The sequence below is a fragment of the Python bivittatus genome, unplaced genomic scaffold (genome assembly GCF_059951505.1).
Source record: "Python bivittatus isolate LINGU-HERP-01145 unplaced genomic scaffold, Pbiv_v1 ctg000070_np1212, whole genome shotgun sequence".
Lineage (NCBI taxonomy): Eukaryota > Metazoa > Chordata > Lepidosauria > Squamata > Pythonidae > Python > Python bivittatus.
Genome location: NW_028277034.1, coordinates 8,478,072 through 8,501,831, shown reverse-complemented (window position 1 = coordinate 8,501,831; position 23,760 = coordinate 8,478,072). Strand labels below are relative to the sequence as shown.

The window sequence follows — 23,760 nt, the reverse complement described above, 5'->3', positions numbered from 1 at the left end:
GGTTCAAAGTATACACAGCCCTAGCAGATACTTTATTTCCTTCTAAAATCTAACAAAAATAAAATTAAAGTTACTGCATTACAAAACAATTACATAGATACTTCAGGGTGGAAGACACAGCAGAACCACCAAGGGGTTCTTATTTTGTGTTGCAATTGTTCATTAGCTGATTCTGATTCATAAAGGAAATACTAGCTGATTTCTAACCTTACTTTTTTTGACCAAGACTGTTAAGTTCTCTGTTGGCCTCAGCCCCAGTCATTCCTGATTTACACCAGTTACCTGAATCTTTTTTTCCTATGATTTCCAGCCAGAGGCCACACTTGAGATTGCCTTGGACACCAATTTGATTATTTTTGTAAAATTGTCGAGTTTCCTTGATCTCTTGATACCATTTCAATATTTTTCTGCATGTATTGTCCTGAAGGCAGAAACATGGATTTGCTGTATGTCTCCTATTAAAGACTCCAGAAGGTGGTGTTGGGAGTTCTCATCCACAGAAACTATTGTCTCTCAAGTTCTTTTAGCATATCTATGAAAAGCATGGAAAGAAGTTTAATAAAGAGAACGAAACTGTCATTAGCATTATTATTGACAATCAGTTTTATGTAGTTCTTGAATAACTGTTCAATCTCAATTAGTAGGTTGAAATAAATTGAAGTTTAATCTATGCAAGTTGTAGCTGCTTCTCTTAGGATGACTTAAAGCTGAAGAAGTGGTAAAAATGCTGGTTTCTGTCAGCCCTTCTAGATAAATCAGAATTGGAAACCAAAGTTATGAATACTAAAACTACTTTTATTATAGGGTTACAGTAACAGAATTTTGCAAGTGTCAAAGTGCTTTTCCCCCATCTGCCTTGATTTACAAGAAAACTAGGGAGGGTCAAGTCTGAGACGTTTTCTCAAATTACATTTCTGCTTTCAACTCAGATTTATTTTATCTGACCGTTGTCTTGGTTGCAGCTCTTTCTCCTGTTCCTCAAGGTTATTCTCACAGATTATATCAATCAGATTTTCTTTCTGGTGTCTGGCTGACATTAATTAAAGAATATTCTATACATAACTTATTAGCTTTCCTAGAAAAGTTTCCTTTATCCAGATGGGTCATATCCTGATAGTTAAAGTCTCACCTAACTATTGTAATGAGATATGTTAGCTAGTAGAATAATATAATACTTCAGAAATTAATTCAGAGGACAAGTGGTCTCAACACAGTATTCTCTGTTGCCACCCTGATCGAATTAATTATGCAAGGATTTGCCAGACAGCTCTAATTTGACAGTACAAAGACTTTCTCTTTTAAGCAGACTTTTAATTTCAGTAATTTAAGTTAAAAGCAGACTTCTATGAATCTCCAAATTAATGTAAATATCTGTAGATGATGATGATGATGATGATGATGATGATGATGATGATAGAGAGAGATGACAGACAGACAGACAGAGAGGTAGGTTTGTATGTGGATATTTTCACATACACACCTAGGAATTTGACATTTGGCCAAGCAAAGCACCAGCTCCAATCACTTTATTTCCCAGAATGCCTCTGGCTGCTAGATGAGCCCTAAGATGTTGGAAAATAAAAAGTAAGGTGTTTGCTGTCTCTTCATCCAGCCCAACCATCCAGAAAAAAGATAAAGGTTGCCTGAGTGGGGAAACAGGGAATATCTGCCGGGCTAGCAGGAGCGGCAGAAAATGTTCAGGAAAAAAGTGGGGACTGAAGTGGTTTGGGGGTTTGTCTGCGATGGGTTGCTTTGTATATATAACATTGGCGGATTTGAGTGGGTATAAATTTATCCTTTGCTTGGCTTTTCTACATATGGTCTTCCTATTTTGCCTATGTATATCTTCCACTTGCTTTCTGGTATGCTCTGCTTGGGGTGGGATAGATGATTTGACTTTTTAGTTTATACTGTAATTGGCTTTATACTGTCTCTTGACCAAATAACTTGTCTCTGCACTATGTGTTTGAAACAGAAGTTGTGGGTTTTTAACCTTAGTAGTCTGTGTGGCTACTGTGTGGCTGTATGGCTACTGGTCAAACCATAGTAGCCATTTTGTGAAAGTCTGTTTTTCCTGCAACAACCATTTTGTAAAATATCCAGGCCATACTAAGAATGCCATTTGGGTGAACATCCACGTGGTGTCTGTATGTGGTGTGCAATGGTGACATGTGCATCCTATCTGATGCATATATTTAATAGCACCATTTGCATGTCATGACATGGATGTCATTGTTGTGATGTCATTGTGGCTTGCTATTGACTCCTATGTCCCTTTATCCCAAGCCTGGAAGCTCCTGTTCCAGGGGGTGGTTCTCAAACAGAATGGCTTCTAAACAAAAAATTGTCATGTGCACAAATGTTTCCTATAGGCAGCTATTTTGAAATCCAGAGTTTCAGACAATATACATTCAATACACATATACATTGCTTAAGAAACTTCTGAAGTCAGAACCATCAAGTGGGAAGACCCATTCCTAGACTTTATTTGGTAAAAGCAGTAGCAGCACTGTCTTAAGGTCTTATTAGGTAATCTAGTGCATGCATGTATATTAGTAAAACATTTATTACATATCACAAAATTATATGCTTATCAAGTACTTTATATGTAGTAACATGTTAACTACCCCTGCATGATACAACTAAGATAAAGCCAACAACGTAATTATTTTTTTAACTGTCTGACCAGCTGAAATGCATTGTAAAATAAAATCCCAGACATTAATTGAGGGTGCAACTATTTTGTATTCCTTCTAATTAAGGGAGTAATGGCAAGGGAATAATGACAATAAAAAGATTGTGCCAGTAACTAATTGAATAAATTCCATTACATGTATTTTATTCCTCAGTCCTTATTTAGGGTAGTATACATTTATATTATTGGATATAAACAAATGTCAAAAATAGCCTATCAAAAAATTAAATATGAATAGCCTGCAAAAAATTAGTTTTCAATCTTCCTCTTTATAGCATTATATCTTTGAAGATCAACACAATATTAGAGTAGCCACAGTGAGATTCAGTCTCTTTCTTGCCTGTCTCTCCTTTGAGTATAGCAATCCTATTGAAAAGTACAGACCTTTCATGTTATCTATTGGTAATAATAGTTAGCAACATTCCCCTTCATTTCATGTCATGATGCTGCAACTGTCAATTAATGTCTTACAAGCATGACCTTGTATATATGGAATATTTCCTCTATAGGTAACCACTTACAAACACGCTATTAACAGAAACTGGAAGAAGTCACCTCCTACCCCCACTCCAAATTTGCACAACACAATTCCATTCATTATCCAGATCAGGAGACCTAACAACAAAGCAATCAGACATTTAATGTCTACAGGCTTTGATTAACCATATCCTTCTTTACCAGATAGCTATAAGTAGAACTCTTAATAAGGCAAAGACAATTTGCTATCACGCTTCTTAAAACATGATAGCAGAGTTCTTAATGGAAGTGTGTGCTTTAAATATTTATTTGTTCTAATATAAAGAATGTAAAGAGCTTCAATATTCTTCTCATGCTATCAGTAAATCTACAATCCCTTGATAGTATGGCTGTCTAAAGGGAGAGCTTTTTTTAAGTACCAAAGCATCTGGAAATGCTGAATTGTATGCTGTACTGGTAATAACTGGTGTGGAAATTGCCATATATTGGCCTTGAAGAACAAAATTTATTATTTTTCAAGAATCACATAACACTCCAGCAGCTCTTCTGCCTGTTCCTATGGCGTATCATTTGGATTATGAGACAGGCAAACTGCAACTCTCCAGATAAATTGGACTAAAACTCCCAGAAATCTTGATTATTGGCTATGCTAAATTGAGTTCAAAAGACTTGCACTCCAAAATGTAAGTTGCTTTGCTAATTCCCTTCTTGAAGAATTCTAAAATATCTTCCTTCTAAAATATACTGTCCAGAAAGAGCTAACAGAAATGCCTATTTCAGTGCTCAGGTCTGGATCACTAAGTCCCTTCCATCTCACATTTTAAATTAAAAGTGTGTTCCTTGAAAGCCAGAGTTTTTGAACCATTATCATTTTTAAAATGTAACATATTTACTGGCTACATTAGCAATTTATTTCCTATTTTCAAATTAATAAAAATTCCTTTAGTTGTTCATAGAATCATTTCCTGTCATAAAATGAGCTGATAATATTAACACATTTTCCACTATGACCATAAGATCTTTCTTGGAACATCTTTTGGCCAATTTGCATTTATTGGTGTGAAAGAGAGTATGATGTTAACAGCAGAATATATGACTACGTTTGTGTTTATCTAACCACTAGTAATTTATGGATAAGCAAAATAGCACTAATCTCAGTACAGATCATATTTTCACCCACACTGGATGTGCTCCATATAAGAAGAGAGAAGGCTAGAGAAGGAGGTTTATTGACAAAAACAAAATCCAAGGAAAAGCTTTTGCTACTGTAAGGTACTATATATATAGCCTAGTATGTTTTTTTTATTGACAAAATACACTGACTAGGAGATCTTTTATCTTTCAGTTTAAGAACAATGACTCCAGAACTACTCAGCATTTACATTTCTTTAATGAAATTAGCCCTCTATTTCAAGAATGGCTCTCCAAATATAATTGTATTCTACTAAGCACAACTAATATGACCAATGATTGAAGGAATTACATTATTTAATTATATCACAAATATTAAAAATAAACTTTGCATATGATTGAAGAAACAGCAGTGTTTAGAGCCAAGCACAGAGAGTAATACAATAATAATGAATCTATTTCACAAAGTAAGATTTCAGTAGAAGTTTTATAACACTGGTATCATGCCAAATTACAAAATGTCTTAACATACAGAATGATTTCAATACAAATATATATACCAAACTTCACAATACATGTTTTAAAATGAAATAATTTGAGTAATTAAACATACATAAAGCATTTGTTGTCAAAGTCAAATAAAAGAACCTATACTGAAAGATTGTGGTAGCTTTAACCAATGTTTCTTAAACTTATGGCCCAAGGCCAATTTTTAGCAAATAAAAGCAAGCTGAAACCATGATCCATTTGGCATGTATAGCCTCAATATGGACTAAGCCTCTTCATTTTCCTTAGAGGAAAATACTGATTACCTTAGAGGCTGGTTTCAGCATTGTAAATTATTAGATTGTCTCCTGGAGGTTTAGACCAATAGACAAGTTACTTTTTAGGTATAAAAATCAGCTCCAAAGAGGTCTAATGATTTATTCACATCCTCTAATCAAAGTAAGATATTTGGGGGCAGAGAGGGATGAAAGCTATTCTAAAATTATATCCAATGCAAAACATTTTCAAGTATAACTCATACAGAACACCTCAAGAGAAGCAATTAAATAACTGAATGTCTCAAAGTGTAACGTATTGGCATGGATTTCTGTTATCAAAGTGTTTTCTTGCCTAACTGCCTAGCCAGTCTGGGCTAAGTTAAACTAGGACATGTGTTCTTACAGATATATGCTGCTGAAGTGATTCTTCAACTGTCATATTCATAGAGTATTAGTTGTGATTTTACTTCCCTTCAGTCAGATGAGTTATTGGATAATTGACACAATATATTGAATGGCCTTTGTATTGTTCACCCACTAATCCAAATCTCATATACAGTTTCATTTACAGAAGGTTTAGTAAAATCCCGGAAGTCAAAGTTTAAATGCATAGCAGGGAAAGCAAAAATGTTAAAGTTCTGACACATTCCTTAGATGTCTGCTTAAACTGTAGTGGCTATTAAAAAGTTATGCCTAACTTCAAGATGAAAGGCATTAGCAGCTTCTAAGAAAAGGATAATCACAGTCTTCTAGAGATTTAATTAGATGTAACTCACAGAGGCTTTTGACTTGGTTTGCTGTTAATTGAATCAAAATCAATGATGATCTTCCTGCACCTTGGTTTGAATTTTCTAAAAACAACAAAGAGAGAAGGAGGAATATTAGCTAGTGAAGTAGTTAAACATTTTGTTTGCTTTGGCTCCCAACTAAATTTTAAGAAGGGAAAAACATATCCTTGGATTCATTCTGTGTTTTATCTCTATAGGAGCCAATTATAGTGCACCATACTGAGAGATACCCGGACAAAAAAGACTAAGACAAAAAGACACATGGGGTTGCTTAGTCTGTATGTTCTTCAGCTATTGGAGTTCATAAATTAGCCAGGAGTTAGAAGTTAGAATTTCTAACAACTTAGCTGCAGGGGGTGGCATCATGTAACCAGCTTCTCTGTAACATTTTATATGTTCTTTCCATGCCAATTTTTAATAGAAAACTTCCAAAGTTTGCTTCTGTAGTCTTAACGGAAAGGCAGAAAACACTGCATTATGCAAGGGAGATAAAATACAAACTACTGAAGCTAGAATCATTTTAAGGCTACAACTTTAGAACTGTAGATTTAATACCACCAACAAAGCTCATCCTTTTACATCATTAGAGCATCTGCTGCAGCAATTAGCAAGAGAGGTATTTGGGGACTTTGTATATATTTTACAATCTACTAGTACACAGAAGAATATGCAAATAATGTGGATTTAGTATCTCATTTAGCCTGACAATTCAGTACTAGAGATTAAGCCTAGCCATACCCTCACAAATCAATACAAAAGGCAGAAATAGTCAATAATGAAGGATATGTTTGGGAGAATGATTGTGCACAAGCTTTATCCAGCCAATCGGTCAGAAATACTGGGGGCATGCCAGCCATGGACAAATTTTAGAAAGATATCACACCAGAATGACTTGTGCCCCTGCTGTACCAAGTGCTTCTCACATAAATATAGCACATTATAGGTGTGTTTCAGAGCATTTTACCACTGTCATACAGAATTTTATCACTTCTTGTTTTCTACTTTAGTGTGGTAAATAAGTCTAAAATGTTCTGTCAGAACTGTCAAATGTACAAATTAAGTTCCACAATTTTCAAATTCTGAAGACTGAAAAGTTAGATTTCTATCAAACAGTAGGAGTTGAATCCATTTACCTCCTAGTGTCTTTCAAAATCTATCTTCATTTCTTAACACTGTAGTTTTAAAGAAAGACATTTACAAGAAATGGCTTCAGAGATTGCTTTAGACTGATTATTTTCTTGAGATAAAACTGTTTCCATTTGGAATTGTTTTATTTAAATCTATTTTTATTTAATAAAGATATATTTGGTAGATAACAATAAGTTTCGTTCTGAAGCATATACAACAGATAGACTATATGGATATGATTCAGAGACAGTATAAGCATCAGAAATAATCATTTTAGAAGCATAACTTGTCAATTGCTATTCCTTTCAACGTAATCTCTACATTACCTACCTAAACCCTATTCATGCTGCTGCTTTAAAAAATGAGATTGTGTCATTATCATGCCGATGACCTACAGCTCTCTACCACTGTCAAATCTGAGTGAGGTATGGTCATGCCTAACCAAGCCCAACACATTGCAGTTCAGGGCTTGAATGTAGAGTGAATGAAGGCAAATAGGCTACAACAGAATCATGGCAAGACTGAAATTCCGCGGGCAGGTAGTTCTCAGGTTCTGGAGCTGTATAGTTCGTCTTGGATGGAGTTGCATTCCCCCTGAAGGAACAGTAGTAGTAATAGTGTGTACAAAATTCAACAGGAGTGTATCTGTTTAATCAGTGGTGTCATCAGGTCGCTCCAGAAGTGACACCATAAGGTTGTGCTGGATATGATGTGCGTAACCCTAATCTTCCCCCGGATATGATGTGCATAACCCTCCTCCCCACATGATGCAGCACTCATAAGGTCATAACCATAACCAGACATGACGTGTTGAACCTAACCCTATCATCAGGAAAGGTGTGATGGTCAACCCTAGGGTGTCTGATTCGCTTAACCCCAAACCTAATTCTACGGGCATTCAAATAAAAATCTAAGTGAATAACAGGACCCTAGGCTGCGCTGTATTTGGGGAACAAACCCTATCTGGGCCTTGTGAAATAAATAATAGCCTAATGATGCTTTTAATTTTGTGGAGTTTTAAAATCAGCACCTGAATGCAGGAAAAGGAGATCCTAAAAAGGCTTTATTTCTATGCAGTTTTAAAATCACCCCTCGAACATGGGAAAAAGAACTTTTTAAACCACAGCAGCCCTAGAATGATTAACCTAACCCTAACCCCAACCCATATCCTAAGGGAAGTCAAAATCACAGACAGCTTTACCTTTTATAAAAGCTAAAGATACATAGCTTGCAGATTTTAACCTGAAATAAACATGCATGTGCATGTATGCGCACACACACGTGTTTGCAAATTTAACTGATAACACAAATACACTCATGCACATAAACATTTTGAAGCATGACCTTAATAAAATTTTATTTCCACCCCTCTCCCTCCAGCAAAGCCAGGAAAATTTAACAGAGGAGCCAAATACTCACACAAGCAGCAGCCAACCAAGCAGCAAGTATTCCACAGTGATACTCATTATTGATATGTCTAGACGTGTCAGAGCCGTGATTCTGGGCATGCGCAAGCATGCTTGCGATGGATGGGAGGGAATGTATGCATGTCCAGACATGTTCTAAGCACATGACTCAATGATGTGACATTATCTATCCGTGCAGGTGTGTTTGGAACAGATGGGAGGGGATGTATGCACGTCCAGGGTTGTTAGAGCCCATGATTTTGTGTGTGTGCTGTTGATGTGTCAGCTACAGGCCATTGTGAAAGTCAACGGTTTAAGCTTTGGCTTGCATTTGAAAATAATATGGCAGACCCTGATGGTGATTTGTTTGATGTAAAATTGATCCCCAAACCTCCAAAATGTGGACATAGAACCATGTTGCTTCTTTGATGAGAATGCTCAGGATGAACTTATACTTCCTTGTTATTGCAGGTTCTGTAAATCAATCAATGGTAAGTAGAAATAAACATTAAGAAAAATAGTATTTTATTAGTTGAACTGGTAGCTTAATTCTATCTTATTTCCTGTTTGGAAATGAAACTGCCTCAAGATGCAGGATTGACCCAGATTCTGAAAAGTTCTGTTATCAGGATCTTACATCACTGTTTAATGGGATGTCTACAAGAAGATGAAGACCAAGTCGATGGAGCCAATGAAACATAGTTTATTCAAAGTTTATGCACTAGACTTTCCAAGCAAACTGGATAAATTATATTTCACAAGAAACACACTGTGTGAACTCTGGGCATTCATACAACGTATTGAGAAGAACCGTAATCCACTTTCAGTAATGTCAAACATTGAGGCTCAGTTACCTGTATCTCTGAAGTGGGTCATATGTCGGAATGTAACAGAAATTAATTACAAGAAACTATTTACAACCACCCAGTGAATTTTATAATAAATATATATTTACAGGCCATGTGAAATCTGCTTTATTTCTTTTGCTAACCCTTGTTTAACCATGTCAGATAATAAACACAGAGATGCAATTTAATCACAACACATGTGATATTATTCAAACAGGCCTTCCTGGGGGTTAGGGTCACGGTTTTGATTGGTTTTTGCAAAAGGTCTTAAGAATTCAGTGTCTCTAGTGCAATTAGTGTGTGATGTCAACAACATGTATAAAGTACAGTGGAACCTCGGGTTATGAATTTAATTCGTTCTGTGACTCTGGTCGCACCCCGAATTGGTCGCAACCCGAAGGAAATTTCCCCATAAGGTTCAATGTAATTACCGTTAATCCGTTCTTGTGTGGAGGACAGGGAGGCAGCTATTGCTTGGAGGGAGAGTCCCCCTCCCTACTACCACGTGTCAGGGGCGGAAAAATGGCCGCGGACCACGTGTCAGGGGCGGAAAAATGGCCGCGGACCACGTGTCAGGGGCGGAAAAATGGCCGCGAACCACGTGTCAGGGGCGGAAAAATGGCCACGGACCACGTGTCAGGGACGGAAAATGGCCGCAGACCACGTGTCAGGGGCGGAAAAATGGCCGCGGACCACGTCAGGGGCGGAAAAATGGCCGCGGACCACGTCAGGGGCGGAAAAATGGCCGCGGACCACGTGTCAGGGGTGGAAAAATGGCTGCGGACTGTGTCACGGGAGGGAAAATGGCCGCGTATCCTGTTCGTACCCCGAGGCGGAGTTCGCAAACCGAGGTAAATTTTTGCGGCCGGAGCTGATCGTAACCCGAAAAGTTCGTTAACAGAGGCGTTCGTAACCTGAGGTACCACTGTACTGTAGGAGGCCCATACTAAAACAGACAGGAATGCAGGAGTCTTTATCCAGCTGTCCATCTTGCACCATTTGCTAGCAAAGCAGACCCGTTTCAGAATGGATGCGACTAACATAAGTAATTTATGACTAATTTTAAGATATAGGACCTGTTATATGCAATACCATATTTATAACTTTTTGTTGTTCTTGGTTTCTTTCATTGGAATGAAGTCTCAGACTCACAATGCCTGAAAGCCTACAAAGGTATTATTTTTCCTTTCACACAAATAAATTTCAGTAGACTCACGTAAAACTTCTGCAGCAAAACTGATCTCTGCTTGCCTCTATTCTTTTCCTTCAGAATGGAAGGAAGATCAGCTCTTTGCCAATTTTCCAATGCCCACAGATTCACAATGGGCTCTACAGATTATGGACCCCCAGCCTTCTACACCCCACGGAGCACAGGGTCATTTAGAAGGTAAAAATATCCACATTGTTTTATCCAAAATGTAAGCAGGTTTCAGAAAACCATGAAGGGCCATTGTATGTTTATGCATGCTGCCAATATTATTTATTTATTGGGTTACTATTGTTTCTGTTGTTTTATCCAGGGCCATCCTGCAAAAAAGCAGAAATGCATGGTGGTGGATTTCTTAGACTCCCCAGATAGTATCAGCACAGAGCGGTCTATACCAGAACCCCCACCAACCAAGGAGATGCAACAGTCAGCGGGGCCAAGCATCACAAATACTCAGAATTCAGACATGTACCTGGAGAGTATTCAAATGTGGGAACGATTTCTTAATTTCAATGCCGTGGAACATTACATTCGTTATAGATTCGTAAACCTTGATCATATTCGCCCATTCACACAGGCTATAGATGTTATTCATAATGAGATACAGATTCTTTTGAACAATATTTCTAGGGAGATAAGACCCAATGATTTTGTTCAGCTCCGGCTGGATGCAGAGGGTCTAAATCAACCTCTCTTTTCTGTCAGGAGACATATGGATGATTTAAATGCTGATGTGTTCCTGAGCCATGTTGAAAGCATGCTACAGAGCAATGTTGAAGTGTTGTGGGGTGGCAATTTACAACTAGTGGTTACCATCGTGAAGAACAGAGAGGAGGGAGGACTAAGTTAAGCACAGTACTATTCACCAGGGTCCTGGAGAAAAAAAAATGCCACCTGATTGATTTCAATGTGTAGAGGGAATTTCTGTGATTTTCTGGCTGTTCGTTGTATTTGTTAGACACCGGGTCATTTACAAAGCAAGAAATCATTACTAGAGCCAAGGATCTCCACAGCAGATTGGGCATTTCCACAGAAAACATGGTCAACTTTTCACAAGTACACCTCTTTGAAGAGTATCTAGGTACAACCATAAAGATTTTGTTTTATAATCAAGGAGGCTGGCATTTTTTTGTCACAGGCAGACCCCAACAAAAAAAAAAACGGTGTTTATATTGTTACACAACAAACATTACTATGGAATCAAAAACATCAAGGGTTTCCTGAGTGAACGTTCTTTCTGTGAATTCTGCCACACAGGATACCACCACAAATTTACTCATGATTGTCAGTATTTCTGTCATGCATGTCTGAAGCATGCATGTCATGAGGTGGATGTGGAGAAGACAAGATGCTGTAAGTGCAAACTGTCTTGTTGCTCTAAGGCATGCCTTGAAAGACACATACAGCTGACAAAGGAAGGAAAAATTGTTTGTAAGAATAAGGTGTTTTGTGGCACGTGTGGTGTTTATGTCTTTACCCCTTACAAAAAATGTAAGAAAAGCAAGTGCGGACAATGCTATGAGAAAGTAGATAGTGCAGAAGGGCATTTATGTTTTCTGAAACCACTGCCTCGACCAGAAACAGGCACAAGGTACATTATTTATGATTTTGAATGTTGTCAAGAAACAGGGGTACACATACCAAATTATGTCTATGCCATGGACATGCTGGAGGAAGAGGATGTGATGAGGTAGGAATGTTATGGCAATAGGTGCCTGGATCAATTGTGAAGAAATTTGTAAATTAGGAGTTTACAGGCTGTACTTTTATTGCTCACAATTCCAAAGCTTATGACAGTTATCTAGTCCTGAGACAGCTGATCCATGAAAAGGTCCAGGCTGAACTTTTAAGTCAGGGTGGTAAATTGCTATGTATTACCCTGCTGTACTTTAAGATTTGGTTTATAGATCTTCTTACCCCTTAAATTAAGCAGACTATCCAAAGCTATGGGATTTTAGGGGAACAAGGGTATTTCTCCCATTTGTTCAATACAATGGACAATCAAGATTATGTAAGGATGCTCCCCGATGCCAAGTATTACAGCCCTCAAACCATGATGCCCAGGGAGAGAGAAGAATTTCTGAAATGGCATGTTGCTAATACAGGTACTGCGTTTAAACTAAAAAAGGCCCTGGCTTACTACTGCAGGCAAGATGTGGAGATATGGAGGGAGGCTTGTAACTGGTTTAGGGGGCAAGTGATGAAAATGACAGAATGCAAGTTTCTCACAGGGTGTGGGGGAGATGTTACTGAGGAGATTGAGGCTTGGTGCATTGACCCCTTCCAGCATGCAACACTGGCCTCAGTCTACATGGCTCACTATCACTTCATGTATTTGGAGAATAACACCATCGCAATAGCTCCTTTGGACAGTTACCAGCAGACCCAGAAAAGGTTTTCTGCACCAGCCATACAATGGCTGATGTATACAGCATACACTGAGACCCTCAATATTCAGCATGCTCTGCAAGGAGGTGAAAAGCGGGTAGGTAATTATTTTTGGATGGATTTGCTATCATAAATGGGACCCCCACAGCCTTTGAATTTAATGGTTTTTTCTTTCATGGCTGCCCTGTCTGCTACTCAGCAAACACCTTCAACAGTTTATTTGATTCAACCTATGGGGCTCTGCACTACCATACTAGGGTTAAAGAAGAGTACCTCAGGGATCTGGGTTATGCTGTGCGTAGCATCTGGGAACATGAATGGGTTGCCTTGCAGGAGACTGATGCATCTTTGAAGCAGTTTCTAGTTGAGAATAAGCTCCCAACTCCTTTGAATACACGAGATGCATTTTTTGTTGGTAGAACAAATGCTACATGTCTGTACTACAAACCAAAACCTGGGGAACAAATCTTATATTACGATTTCACCAGTTTGTACCCCTTCGTGAACAAGGAGTACCCAATTGGCCGTCCACAAATCATCTATCAAAACTTTGGGGACATAAAACAGTATTTTGGACTTGCTAAAGTTAAAGTGTACCTGCCAAGGAACACTCTATTTCCCAGCCCTACCCCATAAATCTGGGGGCATATTAATGTTTAGTCTGTGTGCAACCTGCACAGAAAAGCAGCAGGTCACTCTATGTAAACACAGTGATGAAGAAAGAGCCCTGACTGGGACATGGTGTACTGTTGAACCAAATGTGGCTTTAGAAAAAGGTTACAGAATCTCAGAAATCTATGAGATCTGGCATTTTGAAAGAAAGACATGTTATTTTCAGGCTACATTAATACACATCTCAGACAAAAGCAGGCCAGTGGTTACCCTGATTGGTGCAAAACAGAACTGGATGAAGATCAGTATATTCGGGATTATAAAAAGATGGAAGGTGTGCGCTTACGACGTGAGCATATTGAAGTAAACCCTGCTAAAAGGCAGATTGCCAAGCTCTTTTTAAACTCACTCTGGGGTATGTTTGGGCAGTGCACCAATCACACGACTACATCTGTGGTGACAAACCCTGAGGAATTATTCAGATATCTTTTTGTAGCCTATTATGAAGTTTCCTCATGTTAATTTTCTGGACACAGAGACAGCAGTTCTGATGTGGAAAACAGCCAAGCTCCATCCAACCAAATCCACATGAACAAGCACATTCATTGCCAGTTTTACAACAGGTTACACACAGCTGGAATTATACAGGCTACTGGAGAGCTTGGGTGAGAAGTGTATGTATCATGACACCGATTCTGTCATTTTTATTAGTGTTCCTGATTACACACAAGGCTGCCTGCTGGAATGCTGTAAACCTTCATCCCCACTTAATCAATGGGATATTTGGCATTGGAGGACAGCAAAGCTTCCGCACGACCCAAGCGCACTCCTGGTGCTACTTTTACACGTTTTACAGAGAGACGCCAACAGGAGTTGCACTTTGTAATTCTCATTACTGTCTTTCATCAGACAAAATTCATTTCTGCTTCTTGTGAGTTTGACTTTCACATCAACGTTAATCAGCAGCTTGTCTTGAAAAAAGAGATCGCTATGCAAAGGTCCAAGCAGGTCCCATTTACGACTTTCAGCTGTGTGTCCCGCTCTTGCTCTGAAGCCCGAGTTGCCTGCAGGTGTCAGCAGGGTGCTCTCCATGAGGGTTGAGTCATCTTTGTAACCCCCCCCCCGCTGTAAATAGGGTTCCCAGGGCATCACCGCCAAAATTCAGAACCAGTTCAATGATGACATGGTAAGAATAACAATGATGGCTCTGCATAATGAGATGATATCCCAAGGTTACATCCAGCTGGTTAAACAGTGATGCTATAAGGTAGTTGGCCAGTGCCACCCTGGCACCATCACCGATATCTGTACCATCAGCCTTTACAATCTTGCAACTCACATACAGCAGGGTGCTGTTTAAATCTGTGTAATGCTCACCATGCCCTGTGATAAAAAAATTCCAAGAGTACATAGGGTGATATGCAGATAAAAGTGGGATCTTGACATACATGCTGTTTTCAATACTGGTTGTGTAGGTGCCAGTAGAAAAAGATCCAGTTCTGATTTCATACATCCCTCTGAAGCCTCATGGAAAAATGCCATTTTATATTAGAATATGTCTCGTTTGCCACAGTGCTTTCTCCTCCGTGCACATCTCCTCTTTGTATGCAGGGTTTTTTTTTCACAATCTTTCTCTTTTTAACTGGAATAGGTGACCCCTTTGCATAATTCTTCCTGGCCACGACCATACTTGAACCACCTCTCAACAACATGGGATACAAGTTGTCCTGCCACATCTCTGACAGTGTTCTTAGCTGCAGATTTCACATGTGATTTAATGATTTCTAATCCTTTCTTCAGAAATGGCATTGCTTTTTGAAAAAGTCCACAGGACACCCCCCCCCCAAGCCTGTCCCGTACATGACAGGGGTTCCTCGGAAGCCTGCAAGGCCATGACTGGCTTGTGCCGTGTAGTAGGCCCCACAGTCTTGGGGGCTCCCATGCTCCTTGATCATAGCCATCCTTTGCTTTTCTGAGGCCTAAAATGAAGCTTCACAACCATCTTCCCATGATAAAAGTGGACGTTTTTGTTTTGATCGGTTTTGATTTCTACAGTAATGGTGTCAATGTAATGCTTGCTGACCAGAACATAATGTGGTTGATCATAGGTCACCATAAAGAAATCGTTGTCTTGCCCCCACACAGGCACGCAATGCAGTAGTGGTACATGGAAGTCACCCACTATCTGGGGTTCTATGATGTCTGTACTGTATAAACGTATAAGGTATTGAATCCTCTGGTCACATCTGCGGCAAAGGGGAATTTTTTTGGCGTGGAATCCTGAGAACAAGCCTAATATATGACCAAGTTCTTCACCAACTATATTGCTATATGTTCTACCTCCTGTAAGACTAATTTTCTGAACCACGAGATCATACTGCAGGGTCATCTCAGGACCATTCTTGATGTCTGATATAAGCTTGTTCATATTTTCTACCAGCTGTTCAATGCTGGCATAGTACTCACTTTTCAAAGAAAAATACATCTTTTTCTTGGTAAGAATTTCAAAATGTCCAGTTGAAGTTAATGTGTTCCAACTATGTGGGTACTTATCTCTACTAGTCCTACTTCCCATGAACCTGGAAGATCCAATGCTCTCGCTAATTGAATAATAAAATTAGAACTTTTGTTCCAGGGAAAAGCAGCAGCCAGTGTTGCTGGGAAGGGTGATATAAAACCCCGCCATATCAAAGATGGCATACTTCATTCTCCTTAACCCAACTGTTGAATTTCTCTGGCCAGCCTGCCCATCTGACCAGAATCTATTTTTTCCCTGCCCTCTTTTTCTGATCACTTTTTCAATTCTGTATATGCATTGTTGGTTATCAGGAACCTTTTGGAGCTCCTCTGGGTAAAAAGACCCCTTTACAGGTTCATCAGCATAATCTTTTAATCTATACAACACTCTTTCCCTTGTCCTCAGTTCTTTGATGATGAATATTTCATCCGTATAAGTTTGTTGATAGCCCTTTTCAAATTTCCCCTTCAGTCTGGATAAGCTGACATGATCACCCACATAAAAATGTTTTTCCATTCTTTTACTTTTTAAAACATCCCCATACAGTCTTATCCACACCTCCCTTTTGTTAGACAAGTTTACAGTATTAGGAGCAGTCCGGATGCTGTGATGGTGTCATTGTAACCCTGAAGAACTGCAGGTAAAATGCCTATGTACCAGTGGATGTTTCTAGCTGTAAAATATCTCCAGTTTATTTTTCAGGGTACGGTTAAACCTCTCTATAATGGCTGCTTTAGTCTCACTATGGGTGACAAAATGATGAATGCCATAATGTGCTAAAAGCTTCTTCAGAGGAATATTTAAGAACTCTTTACCAGCATCTGTCTGTATTTTTCAGAGTGCACATCCTGTTTCAAAGATGTTCTGGAAGGCAGCTGCGACCTCTGTCCCCGACTTATAAGATAAAAGGTAGGCCCAAGCATATTTAGATGACACGTCGGTAACTGTTAAGATTAACTTTCTTCCATGGTTTTCCTTAAAAAATTTGGAGACATCTATAAGATCAGCCTGCCATTGCTGATCTATGCCAGCCACCGTTTTATTTCTAGGAAAATTAATTCTTGCAGGTTTATGAAGGCATCTTGTCCTGAAAACCATGTCTTGACTTGCTTCATGAACAGGTTTTTATTATGCTTTCTTTCCTCCTGAAAAAGGGAATTCACACCTCCATAGCTCCCCACACAACCAGGTGTGTAATAAATGGCCCTCAGAATCTCTTCATACTTCATTATACCAAAAGAACTCTGACAAATGATCGCACAATGCCTTTAACACATAATTTTATTGGTAATACAGAGTTCAGAGGGGCATGCCTACACCCTTGGAAAAATACCCCTCATCATCATCATCGTCATCATCATCATAAGAAAATAAAGTTTCATAACGTGCTGTTTTACAGTAAGTTGGCCTTTATGGATGACATTCTGTACTCCACAAACCATGCCCACAGTCACAAGTAAGCCAATCTTCACTTGAATTGCAGCTCTTTAACTCGTGCAAATAGCCCGGCCACTCTGATAGAGCGGCATCATTACCACGTTCTAGATCAGACAAATCTTCAGAAGATATTTGCCAGCAGCGATTACCGCTGGAATATGAAAGCGGGATACCTTGAATTGCTCTGCCTAGGCGGTATTAATTCAGATACTGCAAAACATAGCCTGTTAGTGTGCTATCTCCTCCACCAGCATTTACACAGCAATAATTAATACCTGTTACTTACCCTCTCCATGTCCTTTGACGGGGGCTAAAGATGGCCCATGCACCATTTCACAGGATGTCTGATTAGTATTACAGGCTATGCCCTCTGTCTTCTGCTGTACCTTATCACTAAAATTACAACATGGCTTATAACAGCCATACAGAACTGGTCTGAGGTCATTATTTTCTCTATCATAACCGTGGCAACAGCTTTTGGTGCATTCTGTTAGTAGAGGTCTTGAGTTGACCCATGTGCTGGTGGGTTTCTCTAACAGTGTAAAAAGGTCTGCAGAATTTTTATTCTTTGGAAATAAAGAATCACGGTTTTCTTCTTTCTTCAGCTCTTTGGAATCTGAGACTGCCATATTATTTTCAAATGCAAGCCGGAGCTTAAACTGTTGAACTTCACAGTGGCCTGTAGCTGACATGTCAACAACTCAGCATGCGCACAAAATCATGAGCCCTAACAAGTCTGGACGTGCATACATCCCCTCCCATCCGTTCCAAACATGCCTGCGCAGAGGGATGTCATTGAGTCATGTGCTTAGAACATGTCTGGACATGCATACATTCCCTCCCATCCATCGCAAGCATGCTTGCGCATGCCCAGAATCACGGCTCTGACATGTCTAGACATATCAATAATGAATATCACTGTGGAATACCTGCTGCTTGGTTGGCTGCTGCTTGTGTGAGTATTTGGCTCCTCCATTAAATTTTCCTGGCTTTGCTGGAGGGAGAGGGGTGGAAATAAAATTTTATTAAGGTCATGCTTCAAAATGTTTATGTGTATGAGTGTATTTGTGTTATCGGTTAAATTTGCTAACACGTGTGTGTGCGCACGCATGCACATGCATGTTTATTTCAGGTTAAAATTTGCAAGCTATATATCTAGCTTTTACAAAAGGTAAAGCTGTCTGTGATTTTGACTTCCCTTAGGATATGGGTTAGGGTTAGGTTAATCATTCTGGGGCTGCTGTGGTTTAAAAAGTTCTTTTTCCCGTGTTCGAGGGGTGATTTTAAAACTGCATAGAAATAAAGCCTTTTTAGGATCTCCTTTTCCTGCATTCAGGTGCTGATTTTAAAACTCCACAAGATTAAAAGCATCATTAGGCTATTATTTATTTCACAAGGCCCAGATAAAGTTTGCTTCCCAAATACAGCGCAACTTAGGGTTCTGTTAATTATTCACTTTACTTAGATTTTTATTTGAATGCCCATAGAATTAGGTTTGGGGTTAAGCTAATCAGACACCCTAGAGTTGACCATCACACCTTTCTTGATGACAGGGTTAGATTCAACATGTCATGTCTGGTTAGGTTTATGACCTTGTGAGTGCTGCATCATGTGGGAAGGAGGGTTATACACATCATATCTGGGGAAGAGTTAGGTTACGCAGCTGCATCATGTGGGGAGGAGGGTTATGCACGTCATATCCGGTGGAGGGTTAGGGTTACGCACGTGATATCCAACACAACCTGATGGCGTCACTTCCAGAGCGACCTGATGATGTCACTGATTAACAAACAGATAAACTCCCACTGAATTTAGTATATACTATTACTACTGACAGGCACGTAGCCTAGCACTTCTAGTAGATTCAGCTTTGTCACTGGAGATCCAAGTAACCTCAGTAGCCAAGAACACTGTTGGCAATGTGAGGTAGTTGCCTCTTCCCAAATGTGCATGTGTAGCCATCATGCTTTGCCAGCAGCTCCAATGGAAGTATTGTCTATGCATCCATACAGGCAACCCGGAAAACCCTTTGAGGCAGCCAGGCTGAGCCTTCCAACGAACACAGTTATCTCAACACCTCAAGGATGGCTGCTCTGTTCACACTAATACATTCTGCAAAGTGTCTCGTACCCAGACCATCCCTTGATTTTGCCATATGCGCTAATTATGGTTAATTTTAAATCTTTTTAAAAATTGTTTCTATTCAAGTTCTATTTATAGTAATCACTGTAAACTACTTTGGTGTATTTTTAATTAAAAAGCAATAAAGTGTTGCAAATAAATAAAATTATCTCTCTGCACCCCGCATTTTCTATTTGTGACACCCTTTTTTCTCTTCTGCTATAGGTGGAAGGCTGCTGGACAAAGGACAGATTGCTCATTATAGGTATGAATTTATCTTTTGTGAAAGATTTTACCAGTTCTGAGGGCTGCATGAGAACCCCTGGGCTGCAAGATGCTCACACCTGACTTAGATGGCCTTCAATGACCATTTTGGCTTTATAATTCTGTATTTTCACAGCCATCTTCTTTATAGTTGAAAACATCCATTAGTGACACAGTGAATATGGCACTGTTTTCAGTAACTAATGAAGTCGTAACACATTTGTATAAAACTCAACATTTTACTAATGTTTGTTGTTTGTGAACAATATATGTTGCTTTTTTGCAGAACAGGTTGAATAATAGCACAGATGTACAATACAATATAGAAAGATGGTAAAAATGCTTTGAACAGAGGCTATTGTTTCCACAATAATTCCTTGTATTTTGGCTTATTAAATCACAATCATAAGCCACTTTTCTCTGTAGATAGGTTGGCAGACCTATCTGCTATATTTTTCAAAGAAACCAAATATGGTCTACAATTTTCTGCATGCTTGGGTTGTATGAAAACCATAGCAGCATGTCCGATACAAGAAAATCAGTTCATGAAAAACAGCTCATCTCTGCTCCTTCTATATATAAGAATGCATAAATGGCTCTGGAAAAAGTTTGCAACAATCAATCACTTTCCTGTTATTGTCCCCACCCTCCTTTGACTGTTAGTAACATCACTATCTCAACTTACATCATGCTGTATATAAAAGGAGAAAGAGAAATTACTGAAGAGAGGCAACAGATTCCTTCATAAGTTGAAGATGCTGCAATAGCAACCCAATGCATCCAAAAGGAAGACTGGGGATGGGGGGGGTGTGGGTTTAAGAATTCATATCCCCATGTGTTGACTCACCTATACAAAATTCCAGCTAGATCGAACAAGCGCCTTGCAGCTATCATTTCTGGAGTATCATGATATTTATCAGACATAAAAATGACTTCTTTTATACCTAGAATAGTGAAAAAACACCAGAATTGAAAACAGAAACATTTTAGGTATAGGCCAAGAATAGTTCACTAAGACATATGGACAAAAACAAAGCATCTGCTTAGAGATGTTCATTAAGGTTTCCACACCAGCAGCTAAAGAAAAGGAAGAAATGACTCTTGTACAAATCTCTACCTGCCAGAGGCAGCAACTTGAGCTCTGCTGATCACTGACATTATATTTTAATTACTGTAAAGGGAAAACTCAGATTCTTTTGGTATAAGCCCCCCAGTATGTTTGACTCCATAGTCAAGCTTTTATAAAAATGGATTGAAATGTTTGCCCAGAAGTAATTACATGTTTAGAGATTCAGAGATGTTGTAAGCATGGGGAATATTCCCCATCTTAGAAAGATCACTTGTAAATTAGTATCCTCTTCAATGTAACCTCTACATTACCTGTGTATCCCATTTACTTTAAACCCAACTATTTAATGCAACCAGTTAAAAAATGCAGCATGCTGATCCTGCACATTATAAACAAACTAAAATAGGTCATCTAACATGATAGCAACAACTACAATCAGCATGACAGATCTGGATCATGTATTCTGTAATTTAGATGTTGCTATAACTAAAAATATATTTGGAAAGGAGTAGTGTTGTTAATGAGGCAAAAAATTGTACTTGTAGCCTCGAGGCTATAGGCTTTAAAAGGGGAAAATGTAGCACTAGGATTTCAGGGAGCGTAATACAAATAAATTATTTTTTTCTATCCTTACTTAAGCGACTATTGGGAAGATATATAAAGAAAGCTATAGACACCACACATTCAGCAATAAATTGTAAATATGAAATTGTTGCTACCTAAACATATTGTACTTTGCATTTCTGTATGCAGATGAGTAAGTTATTACTGTCCATCAGTGAGCAAAGAAAGACAGTTCTTCTCTGAAGAACATCCTTAAAAACATAATTTTACATAAATTCCAGGCAAATTCAAAATCCTTGTATCTGCTGCTTCCTCCAACTCTCCATATCTCATCACTCAATCATTAACAGACAGAGCCAAACCTAATTCTGCTCATATCTTATTTTGTCAAACAGTCATATTAAGGTAATGCCCTGCCCGTACAAAAAAGACAGAGATAAATGTAATGTCTGCAAAGGAGAGCCTGCAAATCAGTGTTTTTCAGACTTAGCAACTTTAAGAAAAACACGGATTTAAATGGTGACTGGTTTAAATGTTTCATTTTTGCTTATACACAGTGACAAATGAGCACTAATTGATGTGGAGTATTTTGGAATCCTTGCCCCACTCCGTGTTCTATGCCTCAACAGTTAAGAAATTAGTACGATTCCATTACAACTTCAAAGGTTTCACTCATATAAAAATGTGGTGAATAAAACTTTGATAATTGCCTTTATTAATCGACTAGCAATCATTATTAGCTTTTATGTACTTTTATCTAACTTGCGGTAAAGATAGAGACTTCCTCAAGCTGAACTCAAATCTTGGTGACTACGTGGACACCTCCGCAGACTCCAGATTCTCTGCTGCAACACCAGGTGGTTTCTCACTGACTGCTGTTTTAACTTCCCAGTCTAGATTAGAGCGTGGGACTTCCTGGTGATCTTCCATCCACCTATAAGTCAAATATCACCCTGCATAGCCTTTTGGCGTTAACCAGGATAGTTAGGTGCTACCACTTGATATGTATCATTTTATTTCAGTGATTGTTTTACAGGGATAATATAACTTGGGCTTATTATATAACTTCCCTTTAATATACATCATAGCATTGTTATACAATAAGCTAAATTTTGTGCCATTAGTGTAAAGCGTATTAAACATATTCTTCCTTTCTCTGCGTTTCAGCCATGACAAGCTCCTATGAAAATAATGGCAAAATTTTCCCTTTGATTTACTAAAATTTTAATTAACCAAGACAATTTGATTAAGTTATATGTTTGGATTATGCATATAAAATATTCATTGAAACAACTCATTTATATACTAACTAAAACCCTTCTGTATGTACCAGAGAATATTTTGGAACTCAAATGCTTGTTCTGCACTAAAAACCTATTTCCAAAATTCATTTTCTCTCAATATTTCATCAAATTTTTAAAAATATGATAAGGAAACAAAACATGGAATGGGCCTGTGCAGATCTGAACAATGGATTTGGTCTCCATCCCAATGATGCATGCCTTTTTTCCTAGAAGGACTGAATTCACTCTTGGAAAAGGTAACTTACATGGGAAGCTTGGTAAAATTGTCAGACCTGTAGTCTATCAAGCTACTACTGTGCATACTGACTGACAGTAATTCTTCTGTATTGAAGCAGACTTTTTTCCCCTAGAACTAATTGGAAATGTCAGGAATTTAACTAGAGATCATTTATATACTAAGCACGATCTCTAATAAACTACAAAACCTCTCCAGGTAAGGAACTGGAGGCAATGGTGCCATAAGGGCAGAGAAGGCCTACCATTGTTGACAGGAGGTAGTCTGACCCTTACTGTCAAGGAACCTGCAAAGAGGTACATACCACAACCCCAGGTGGCTAAGAAATATAAGGATTCTCTCTGAACACTGTCATAAGGATGGGCATTTTACCAGTATCTGATGAAATCTGATGAAAGGCCCAACTGTCAGACTAGCACAACGGCAGCAGTGGCAAAAATGTATAACTATTGTAATGAAAAACATAATTATAAGAGAGATCCTGGAAGTCTTATGACATTTATGACAAAAGAGATAAAAATCTTCAAGTGCTAACCATGTCTGATGTTCAAATTAAAATGTAACATATACATTCCCAGGAGATCTTATGTCACACAAAGTTTATTCTTCCCTCTCCTCCCCTTATATTCTATTCACAATGTGTCACAGCAATGTAAATTGACAGTAATGATATGCAATGTCTGCACAGTTTCTTGGCAGCTGTTGGGCTAGGAAGTTACAAACTTAAATTAAAAACAAGCTAAGAATCACAGAGGATGCAATTAGTACTGGAAAACCTGGCACCAGTCAAGGATAAAAAACACA

General features: G+C 38.6%; 1 protein-coding gene across 1 annotated transcript in view; it reads right to left on the bottom strand.

Moving 5' to 3' along the window:
• Window positions 1-2,623: 2,623 nt before the first annotated feature.
• The window catches only part of DCTD (dCMP deaminase), a 38,660-nt gene continuing 17,523 nt past the window's right edge, over window positions 2,624-23,760 (bottom strand). Inside the window, exons 5-6 of the mRNA XM_025167833.2 lie at window positions 20,632-20,728; window positions 2,624-5,918 (exon numbers count right to left, since the gene is read on the bottom strand). Coding sequence (XP_025023601.1) covers window positions 5,840-5,918; window positions 20,632-20,728 — 176 coding nt within the window. The 3' untranslated portion in view covers window positions 2,624-5,839. The remainder of the gene's footprint in view (window positions 5,919-20,631; window positions 20,729-23,760) is intronic.